At 36.3% G+C, this 12,266-nt stretch overlaps 1 protein-coding gene across 5 annotated transcripts in view; it reads left to right on the top strand.

Moving 5' to 3' along the window:
- Positions 1 to 6,594, top strand: part of FNDC3B (fibronectin type III domain containing 3B) — a 370,299-nt gene extending 363,705 nt beyond the window's left edge. For all 5 annotated transcript variants that reach the window (XM_037840631.1, XM_037840625.1, XM_037840597.1 and 2 more), the window contains 2 exons: positions 4,962 to 5,294; positions 5,401 to 6,594. In XM_037840631.1, coding sequence (XP_037696559.1) covers positions 4,962 to 5,273 — 312 coding nt within the window. In that variant the 3' untranslated portion in view covers positions 5,274 to 5,294; positions 5,401 to 6,594. The remainder of the gene's footprint in view (positions 1 to 4,961; positions 5,295 to 5,400) is intronic.
- Positions 6,595 to 12,266: the final 5,672 nt, after the last annotated feature.

The raw sequence follows: 12,266 nt of genomic DNA, 5'->3' as shown, positions 1-12,266 counted from the left end.
TTTTAATAATGTTAATATTTACTTGTTTCTGATAATTAACCTTTCGTTTCAAACATTGGTAGAATACTCTAAATATTTGAGGATTCTAATTAGAGAATATTCATTGAGCATCTACTTGTTAAAGTCATTGTACTGGTTGCTATGGAGATAGAGTACAGTCCCACATTCAATTAATATATTTAATTCATTTAAATATATGAAAAAAGATGCTTGTGAAAGAGGGGAGCAATTCGAATTAAAATAATAAGAATAGCTAAATCTAAAAATATGTATTTACAAATTAAAGCCTAACTTTTTGTTGGACTTGTCATTAAGGAATTTCCCTTCAGTTAGGTATTAATTTTCTTTCACTAAGTTTTTTGGCACAGAAAAGTAGCATTTTTCCGCTTTCTAAATATTTCTCAGAGATATTCACTCTAAGGAGTTAGAGTTGAAAATTTCCATCAAAATTAATATGTGAAGTCTGTTCAAATGTCTCTTAATTGGGTTTGGGGAAAATTAAATACACTTCTGTGTCAGCTTTCTTAAAGGGATCTAGCCATGCAAATTCTGGAAACCATAGCTATCATTTAAATAGATATACAAGTGCATTGCCGTCTGCTTTCCAAAGTCTCTAGAACATCTGTGGAGACAGGTTATTATTAAGTGGTTTTGACATCATAAAGGAAAAGCAGCCAGATCCGGGGTGGAGGGTGATCTGGAAGGTGTTTAATGGAAGCACCAGAGAGATGGTGTCACTTATGGGAAGACAAAGGGAGAGGCCAAGAGAACTGAGACTGGGGTCACACTGTGGTCATTAGATAAGGATGAAAGTGGAGGACAGGTGTGATGCATCACTGCCGAGGGGGAGGGCACAAGTGGAGTTAGGGCAAGTCTGGTGGTGGGCACAGGTGTTTGGGTTATAAGTGAGTTCTCATCCAGGGTTCACCACTCCACTTACTTGCTATGAGACCTTAGGGAAAGTAATAGCCATTCTGAGCCTCAGTTTCTTTATTTCTAAAATATGAAGTAATGATCCTCTTCTGACAGAGTAATTATGAGGATTAAATTTGATAAAGTTGATAAAGGACTTATCTCTAGCATAGTCATTTCCAAAGCATTTTTGATGTATATTTTCTTGTTTCATTCTCAACTCCCCTAGGAGTTGGGTAAGGCATTGTTATTATCCCCATTTTAAATATGGGGAAAACTAAGGCTCAAAAGCTGTTAAATTACTTGCTCAAGATCTAACAACTACAATATTAACTTTCTTTGAAAAGTGTAAACAGATATTGCAAGAGATGGGGCCTCCAAAAGAATTGATTAAAGGCCTCCTGTAACTCAACAATAAAAAACAAACAACCCAATTTAAAAATGGTTTAAGGATTTGAATGCATATTTCTCCAAAGAAGATACACAAATGGCCAATAAGCCTGTGAAAAGATGTTCCACATCCTTTGTCATTAGAGAAATACAAATCAAAATCTCAACAAGATGTCACTTTACATGCACTAACAGGGCTATTATTTGAAAATCAGGAGAGGATGTGGAGAAATAGAAATATCCATTCATTGATGGTGGGAAGGTAAAATGGTACAGCTGCTGAGGACAAGTTTGGCAGTTCCTTAAAAAGTTAAACATAAAATTACCATATGACCTGGCAATTCTACTCCTAGGTATTTATCCAAAAGAACTGAAAGCAGGGATTCAAACATACACTTGTCAACAGTGTTCAAAGCAGCATTAGTCACAATAGCCAAAAGGTAGAAACAATCCAAGTGATTCCACTTATAGGAAATATCTAGAATAGGTAAAATCATAGATACAGGAAGTAGATGAGAGGTTACCAGGTGCTGGGGAGAAGGAACGATGGAGAGTTATTGCTTCATAAGTACAGAGTTTTTGTTCGGAGTGACGAAAAAGTTTGGAAATAGATGAGGCTGATGGCTGTGCAATATTATAAATGTAATTAATGTTGCTGAATGGCACACTTAGAAATGGTTAAAATGGCCAACTTTTTGTTATATATATAGTAACACAATGAAATTTTTAAAGAAAGAATTTATGAAAAAGGGATATCAGAAAACCTTGCACCCAAGTCTTCATTGGCAGCTTTCCTCCAACTTGGTAAACATCCCAACATGAACTTGATAAACATCCCAACATGAACTTAGAGAGTAGCAGCTTGAATTGTGTATTTGGGATGCTGCAGGTAGCGGAAAAAAGGCCGACATGCCATGTGTGGTGGGACCTGCTTTATCAAACTGAAAACCATTCCCTCTGTGAATGGTCCCAACAGTTTCCAAGAAAAGACTTATCTCACAGAATATCAACTTGAGCATTTAAGATTTAACAAATAAAGACCCTTCTTAAATAAAATCTCTTCTCTTTACAGAAAAACTATAAACACTTTTGTTTTTCCTGAGACCACCCAGATGCTGGGAAACAATCCATGGAGAGACAGTAGTTGTCTGAGCTTTTGAAGAGCTGACCGGGGGTTGTGGCCATCACCATAACAACAAACTCAGAGCATTCACGTAGACTCAGCATTGGAAGAGTGAATTGTGAGAAAGGAATGGTTTCTCAGCATCGCCAGGGGTTTTCTTAAAGCTCTAACCCAGCTCTAATTCCAGTTGCTAAGGCCCATATCACAGTCTTCACAGGGACAGCGTAACTCACCAGGAAGAACGTGCTTCAAATCTTACAAAGGGAATAGGAAAAGCACTGATAAATCCAGAAAAAATATGAGAAGTAAACAGAATTGATTTTCTGGGGCTCAGTCACTAAACCAAGGCCCAATAATAAGACAAAGTCTACTTGTGAAATCTGAAAATGAGGGAAGGAAAACTTAAGAAAAAGGCTTGCTATCAGTTGAACTGTGGCATTCTGGCCCCTTTTCCAAACTGTAAGATCCCTTTGCTGTCTTTCTGTTTGCCCAGCACTAAATGCATGGGCAGGGCATTTGTAATCAAGGATGGAATGTGCTGCTTCTAGAAGTTTGTACATCGGGCCTTAGAAATACGTACGGACTTGTAGATTCTCAGCAAGAAGCAGCCACTCTCTGTAGCTAATGAGTGTGTTTCAAAGTTGAGACTGTTGGAAATACTTTTTTTTCCTAGAAGATTTATATTGGTCAAAATTAGCTTTTACTAAGGTGGACTGTTGATTCTATTTAAGATTACTGTTATGTCTCTAGGTTGAAAATGCCCATATCTGTGACTTTTAAGTGCTGTGTTTTAAGAGTATATCTGGGGTTGTTCTATGTTCTAAACAGTATATCAATAATAACTAACTCTTACTGTGCAGGTACTATGTACCAGGCATGTTTTAAGCACTTTACAGGTACTCAGTGTCACTCAGATAGAAAGAGTTAAATTAATTTTACTTTTCTTTTTTAATTACTCATCAGCCAACTCTATTTTTGATGTGGTTTAGTTCCAGCTAGTTTTTTCCTATCTCTGTTCATGGAATCTAACATAAACCATAACTTTTGAAGTAATTTTAATCTAATTATCATTTTCTCTAAATTTTTTAAAGATCACTATCACTTTGTAAGGGATACTTATTAAGAATCATCTCTACCCCACACACCCCAAAAGACTCCTGTTAGCTTCAGTCAATTCAAAGGTGGACAATTTCTGTCTAAATTAACTGGTAGTTTTCAAGTCCTTTTAGTAGTAAATCTCATGGTGATTATATTAGAGTTAACAAAGGGGAAGAAACATCCCAAGTCCTTAACAGAAGAAAGCAGGTTGGTCACACAGAGAGAAAACCCACAAAATAAATAGACCACTGAATTATTTAAATGTTAGTTTGTGATAAATTGAACTGCATCAAAAGAAAAAAAAATTATGCTCAAGAAAACAATTAGGAATGCTACAAAACTGGGAGAAAATATTTGTAACACATACATCTAACAAAGGGTTGATATCCAGATTATATAAAGAGGCCCTACAAATTAATAAATAAAAGTCAAACAAATTTTTTAAAATAGGCAGAAACTTGGACAGACTCTTCATAAAGGAAGGTATATGAGTGAACCTTGAAAAGGTGCTCAACCTCATTAAGCATTAGGGAAGAGCAAATGAGGTATCATTGATACCCACTAGAATGGATAAAACATAAAAGACTGACGATAACAAACGTTGGTGAGGATGTAGAGCAACTGGAATGATCATACTTTGCTGGTGGACATGCAAAATGATACAGTTCTCTATTTCTCATGAAGTTAAATATAGACCTACTTTATGACCCAGCACTTCTACTGCTAGGAATTTACCCAAGAAAAATTAAAAACTTAGATCCTCAAAGATTTGTACAAGAATGTCACAGCAATATGAGTCCCCAACTGTAAACAACCCAATGTCCATCAAAAGAAAAAATGGATAAATTGAGTTATATAATGGAATATCACCCGGCAAAAAAGGAATAAATTACTACATCAGACAATAATAATGGATGAATCTTACAGGCACAAAAGAGTGTATATTGTACAATTCAATTTATATAAAATTCTAGAACAGGCATGATGAATCTACAGAATTAGAAGTCAGAATAGCATTTACTTCTTAGAGGTAGAGGTGGAGTATCTTGATGGGATAGTGTTACTTAGGTGTATCCATTTGTCAAAAATCATCGAACTGAAACTTTGCAGTTTATTGTATGTACATTACCTCAGTAATGTATAATGTTAATTTGTTCTGAGAACTAAAAACGTAGTCATTTGTACGTATTAAATCATCTTCTAATTTAGTAGCCAAAATTAGTTTTAAAATTGAGTTGGATGCATCTTTAGTACTAAAAATGCCAGCTGCATTTCTAGTTAGTGCCCTATCTCCTTCTGTCAAAGTCATACACACTCAGTTTTTTATTCTGTTTTATTCAGAGAGATTGGAATGCCCTTTTTTATGTATTGCAAGAAAAGCCTTTTTAGGGACTACAGTGTTACTGATTAATTGACCAGGACTTTTCCTTTTTTGAAGGTGTACAAGGGAGAAGAAGCCACATTCCAAATCTCAGGCCTCCAGACCAACACAGACTACAGGTTCCGCGTGTGTGCATGTCGTCGCTGTCTAGACACCTCTCAGGAGCTAAGTGGAGCTTTCAGCCCTTCTGCAGCTTTTGTACTACAACGAAGTGAGGTCATGCTTACAGGGGACATGGGGAGCTTAGATGATCCCAAAATGAAGAGCATGATGCCTACTGATGAACAGTTTGCAGCCCTCATTGTGGTTGGCTTTGCAACTTTGTCCATTTTATTTGCCTTTATATTACAGTACTTCTTAATGAAGTAAACAGACCCAACAAAACTAGAGGTATGAATTGAATTAATGCTACACATTTTAATACACACATTTATTCACATACTTCCCTTTTTAAGACCCTTTGTTCTTTGATTTATATACTTCTCTTGTTTTACAGATTTAGCTAGGAAAAAAATATCAGTGTTTCGGTGCACCTTTTTGAAATGCAAAACTAGGAAGAGGCTAAACTGGATTTAAAAAAAAAAAAAAGAAGAAGAAGAAGAGGAAGAAAAACAAACCAGATACCAAAAGCTAGCTTTCTTATATTTCCTTTCACATTTTCAGATTTGCCTTTATTCTTTTCTCACTGATGTCTTTTGCAAGCCTTTGATTTTTTTTTTTGTTATACAGTTTAGTAATTTATATTCACCAGTCACTTGTGTCTTGATTATCTATATTTGTAAACATGAATCACATTGTGTGTAGTTACAGTACTAGGATTTCAGTGTTGTCAAAGTATTACACTGCATCAGAAACATACAGAAGATGTGTTCACTAAGATATGGCTGCCCTAAACAAGTTCCATTTTGTCACTCAGTTATTTAACTGTGTTTAGCTCATTTAAATCAAAATGTGCATGTACTTCAATCTAAAATGTTTTAATAATCTGTATTTCTTATGATTTTAACACTATGAGCTGCCTGTATAAGAAATCAAGTAACCAAAATGCACCTATAAATTATGGAGCATCGTAGATTTTACCACATCAATTCATAGCCGTAACTTTAAAGAGGGCATTGTGCAATAGTTAGTTATTTCCTTATTCAGCTATTTTAAAAGCTGCTTTAACTTGTTTGTTTGTCTTTGTATATAACTACTTCTAATCATTAGAATTATTATATTCTGTTATGTTTGACCAGAATTATATGATGAGAACTGGTGACAGTTTAGTGCCTCTGCCCATTGTCCATGATTTACACTAATTGTGAGCAATCTTCTTACACATCAGCTCATTTATTTTTGAAAGATTTGCCTTTAGGGTGTTCTTTGAGGTATCAGTGAAGTGATTGAATTTCAATACCTTAATTCAGTGCATATAATACTAATCGATCAGCAGATGGAAATTGATAAAGCCCAAAAGAAAGTTGTCTAAATTCCTATTTCTGTGGGGTTGACTGGCCATGTGTGGAGAGGGAATGGTATTTGACAGTAAGCAACAGGGTGTTTGGGGGTCAAGGAACCTAAATTCTCTCCCTGGATCTGTCACTAACTTGCTGCGTGACCTAAGCACATCACTTTACCTCTCTGTGCCTAAGTTTTCCCATGCATTTAAAAATAAAATAAAATAAAATGGGGATTCTAATGCTTGTAAGTGCTTTGAGATCCTTGATCAAAGGTGCTATTGGAGTGCAAAGTGTTACTCTTGCATGTTTATTTTGAGTCATGAGATAATCAATTTTAACCCAAAGTCATTGGATTATTTATATGAAGTCCATAATGTTCTCGTACCTCAGGGACATTTAAGAGTTGGAGGTGCAAATATATTCCAAAAGGGTGCAACAGACACAGTGTATCCCCTTGCTTCTGTTTTTGTATATTTTTGCTACTTGGTTCTTCTTGATCATAGCTATTTTGTGCTTGGTCTGTGTTGTCTAAGATGCAGTATCCTGTACTAGCTTATAATATTCCCATACCAAAGTCATGGGGAAACCAACATTATTTTGTTTTTGGTTTATTTATACTATATTCTGCATACAGTACTTTAAATGCCAATTACAGTGCAATCTTTATTTATTGTAAATTTTTTTAAATGTACTTATGTACTAATTTTCCCTTGTAGCATGTTATTTTTTTGTGTTTTATACTTTTGTAATTTTTAGGTCAGTCTTGTTCCTTGGCAACATCTGTAGTATTATTAATCCTCTGACATTTTCTTGTGTTCTTAAAAGATAGGAACATCTAGTGCATTAAATGCCAAAAAAAGAAAAAATCCATTATCAGTGATTGCAACGTTTACATGTACCCAAAAATCATAATCATCTCTTCAAAGAAAGTGCTAAGATCAATGAATTATTCTGTGTGCCTATATTGATGTAGTAAATACTAGAGAGTTTTGTATTTTGTTATTGACTATAATAATTAGTTTAATTAGCCTTGCAAACTAATGATGGCATCAAGATCAATATATTTTTGCCAAAGTTCTGGACTTCCAAAACACATCCCTCTTTGTGATGTGACCCACTATGACATGTATCTGCATTTTCTGAGACAATTTCATGCAGGTGTTTTGGGGAGAAGGCTTTTTTTTAAGCAATGAAGATTCAACTAAGTACAAAAACCCACCTGTTTGCAGAGAAAAACAAATTCCTTTTGGGAACACTTCAGAACTGCTGCTATAAAGAAATTCTCTGAATTGTTTGAAGTTTTTAAAAGTTAAATAATACTTGAGGCCAAAATTGCTATGAGTATTTGATCTTTTTGAGATTTTCCTACTATCCATGTAACCATCAGAAAGCTAAAGTGTGTGAAATACAAGCTGACAGCACTTTATTTTATTGCTCTCCATTATTGGTATTTGTTATAATCCTTTCAGTCAAAAATTATTACTCTATATGGCACTGTTTTCTATCACAAATATGTATATGTGATATTGATATATAACTAAATATATTGCCATTACACACGAACAATAAAATAAAGTGTTATATTAATCTTATTTCTTTGCCCTTTTGCAACATGAAAGAACGAGTGAGTGGCTTTCTGATGCTCTGACTCCTCTATATGGCAAACTCATCCCTAGCACAAGAAATTCCAGTCATGTGAAGCAAATTGCCATTTGTCCTCAAAGAAATTATTTAAAAAGAAAACTTTTTTAAAAGATTTTTTCCCTATTATATCTGCCTTGTTCCTATCAACTTGAAATGTTGGCATTTTCTAACCTTTTTTTGTTGGCTACAGTAATTCAGTATTCGTGTCAAAATTGAAAAGTGCCCTAATTGAATGTGTTTGAATGTTATCCTTGCACAATTCATTAAATTGAAAGACAAAATGTTTTACCTCACTGTTGGACATACATTCCAAGCTTTTCAACTTTAGGAGAAAAAAAAATAATCATATGTTTTTCTGTATTGTAAATTTTAGACTATTTCATATACATTGTATTAAAACTGCCATATCAATTTTAATGTATAGATTTTGCAAATACTATGCTATATGTAATACCTAACTGTATCTGTAGTGTATATGTAATATATTTATGCCCAATAAATGTTTTAATTCTTTCTGACTTAAGTAGGGTTTTTCTGCCATGAATAGGATTGCTTTTGTTGTTGTTGTTATTACTTTTTTAAAACTTAAACCACATCCTGGAAGTTGCAAACGCAAGTGCCTCTGGAGGCCAGGCAGGTGTCATAGTGCATGAAGCTTGCTACAAATCAGCTCCTGCTGGTTGAGGCCTTGCAAGAACTTTAAAATATTTTAAAACCCTGCAAGGGCCAAGTAAAGCATGATTATAAGCCACATAGGCCCATGGGCTCCCAGTTAAAAACCTTTGTCTGTGTGAAGAGAGTACCTCTTTGCCTAACATTTTATTTATATACCAAAATTCAGGAGCCCAGATCTACCTCTGTTCATCTAGCACTGTGGGTGCTCCTTCTCCCATGGCAGTCATAGTTTTGATCTTTTTTCCTCCTCCAGGTTTCATTCAACAACAACAACAAAAGCATAGTGTTCCTACCGTGGCCATGGCTTCATCATCATGGTTAGATTCTTTGACCAGGAATCCCTACAATCTTTACTTTTTAATTTTTGGGGTGGGAGGGTTTAAGGAATTTCAAGTGTGTATAGAGAAACGAACTGTTCAAAACTCACTTTTTAATATAAAAAATAGTAGCCATATTTATGGGTAAGGATGAAAAATTGAAATACACCTCTAATTTTGCATGTTCCTGATATGCCACTCTAAAGCTAGATAGTAAACAATTGTTCTTGAGTCAAAACTCCCCCTCAAGAATGGAAGAAATAGAAGAAAAATCATTAGCACCAGAATTTTGGAAACCTGACCAAAGAAAGCTGAATCCTGTGTTAGCAGAGGGAAAATGAGAACCAACTCAAATTTCATACAGAATATCCTGAAGTCTCAAAACTTGGAAGCAGAGTGTCCTTTTGAAGTGGTGGTGCAGGGGTTGGAGGGTCTAAAATAGGCTTGGTTGAAAGCTATTTAAGATACAGTTAAGTCTCCAGAATCACTTCCCATTTCTTTTCAGCTAAACAACTGTGCCTCTGTCACTCTTGCAGAAACTTGGAAGTTTATCCCCAGGAGAGGGTAAAATAGAATGTCCTTGAGACAACATCCACAGTTGAGAGTGAAGGTACCATACCAAAAAATGTGAATTAAGTAGGAATAAGCACATGGAAGAATGTTAGAAGAGTCTCATCCAAAGAACCTCATGAGACCAAAAAAGAAACATCTAAAGATCCTCTGTGAAATGGTCCAGCCAGATGATGCTTTGGTAGTACTTCTCAACCTGGGCTACAGGAGGTATCACCTGTAGAGCTTTGTAGAATCCCTATACCCAGGCCATACCGTAGACAAATTAGTATGTCTAGAGCATCAGTTTGTTAAAACTTCCCAAGTGATTCAGCCAAGGTTGAGAACCTTGGTCCTCCGCCAAGATTGAGACCCAGTGCTTCAGACTCTCAGTCAACAATGTCCTATCAGCTCTTTATTCCCCCATCTTCTGACATCTGTTGAGAGCTTCCAACATGCATGATAAGAACAAAAGCTACCAATTTGGAAAATCAGAGACTGCAGGTCCTCAGAGAGACGGGAAAATATAAGGCATATAAGAATAAGGATAAAATACTATTAAACAGGAACACCTGAACAAAGAAATGTTCTTAGCAATTAAAATTTCTGTAGGAGGGTTGGAAACAGAAACTGAGCAAATAACCCAAAATGCAGCAAAAAGAAATGAAAAGATAGAAAAGATTAGGATCATTCAAGAGCTCCAATATCCAAGTAATTGGAACTCCAGATAGAACACACAAAATGGAGGGGGGGAATCATCAAATACTTGAGTTTCCAGAACAGTAGGGCACCTGGATGCTCAGGACAAAGGATGAAAATAGGACCTCTACCAGGGCACGCCATCTTGAAAGTTCAAAACAGGAGGGTCAATGAGAAGATGCCACAAGCTTCCAAAAAAGAGTAGGACAACAGGTCACAGATTAGGAATCAGAGTGGCTGTCAGACTTCTCAACAGCAACACTGGGAGATAAAAGGCAATGAAGCAGTTACTTCAATATTGTAAAAGGAAAAAAAATTCCCTCTGCGATACTCTCAATCAAATGTAAAGGTAGCATGAAGACAGTTTCAGAAATGCCAGATCTCCAAAATTTGCCTTCAATGCACTCTACCTCAGGAAGCAACTAAAGAACATGATCTCCCATATAAGCGAACAAACCAAGAAAGGGGCAGCCATGATTCCACCTTCAGTGCTTTTAATGCAGGCCAGAAGTTGGCTCTCTGGCCCTTTGCCCCAAAAACATTTATGCAGCTTTTACTTTGTTACTCTTTCCCCACTACCAACAATCCATTGCTCACAACCACACACATTTCTCTGAATAGAGAGACTAAAATGACCCTTTTAAACTTGATGTAAACGTGTTTTACAAAAAAAAAAAAAAAAAGTTTTAGTGACATCTCAGGATATCTTGCCTTGGGCTAATTAAACTTAACTAAATCTGTGTATAGGTACCCTTTATTCAGTGTGGCAATGCATGATTTAAAAAAAAGTCCCACCTCCACTGCTAGACTATAAGTGCTTTGATAGCTAGAGGTAACAGAGTATGTGCATGGAGCAGCAAGTCTCATTCAGTTCTGCAGCACATAACACAGTACCTGGCATGGAATAAAAGCTAAATAAAGACTATTGAATTCAGTTAACTAGTTTGGTAGGAGAAAGTTCATATAGCAGCAATATGATCCAAAAATCCTTTCTCCAAAACAGAGTCTTTGCCACTGATGTGTTATGTATGGTGCAGTATTTTGATTTTTGTAATTGAAGTAGGTGTGATTTAAATGTAGAGATCTCACACAAAATGCTGAATTCTTGATTCTCTTCAAATGTGGAAGACCTGGCAGATCTGGGCCTTGTTCTGGAATGGTGCATATCAACAGAGGTGGCTAATGGCTGCCCTTGGTGGTTGGAGCAAATGACCACATTCCCCACCAAATCCCTGTCATGAATATTGATAATGTTTTCTCTTCTACTAGGACATCTCCGTGTACCCAGGTCTCCAACCAAAGTGTAAACAGGCAGCAAGACTTCCAAAATGACAGAGTGAAGACCTCTGCAGATTCATTCCTCCATAAAAGCAACAAAAATACTTGCACAAATTGTCATATTCAACTCTTTCAGAAATTAACCAAATGCTTACAACAATCTGGACATTGGTAAGAACAGCAGGGTTTTTGGCATTTTATCTTGACCTTTTCACAATTGACCCTCCCTAGCTCCACAGTAACCTTGCAACAATGGTAGCCCTGAAAACCAGCAGCCTTGCAGCTATCAGAGGGAGCAAACTGGGTTTAGAACTCCTCAAAACATAACCCCTGAGCAATGTCACTATTTATCCCATCTCTCACCTCCCTTGAAAAGCCCCGTTTGCAGGGTGTTACGGTTATTCAGCCTGACTCAGATCTTGCTCTACAGGAAGAGCCCTGTGCTCAGGGCATTTGTTGAAAAAAAGTGTCAATTGTTTAACATAATAGCTGCCTGAGGTTGCAGTACTACTTGGCACAATCAAGAGCCTGATCAAAAGTGTAAAAGGAAGATATGGGGAATGTGATGCCCATAGGAGGCTTTTAAAATTTCTTATATATTCCTGGCACTCTAGAAGGTTGTGTGCATGCCCAGGAAAGACCTGATAAATCCCCAATCTCTTAGGTATGGCTGACTTGGAGGCCTCGTACAAGCAGGAAGAAAAGGCTTAAGCAGAGTTTGCCTGAGTGTTGACGTTGTATGCCAACATACACACAGA

Source organism: Choloepus didactylus, chromosome 1 (genome assembly GCF_015220235.1).
Source record: "Choloepus didactylus isolate mChoDid1 chromosome 1, mChoDid1.pri, whole genome shotgun sequence".
Classification (NCBI taxonomy): domain Eukaryota; kingdom Metazoa; phylum Chordata; class Mammalia; order Pilosa; family Megalonychidae; genus Choloepus; species Choloepus didactylus.
This window is presented reverse-complemented; position numbering and strand designations above follow the sequence as displayed.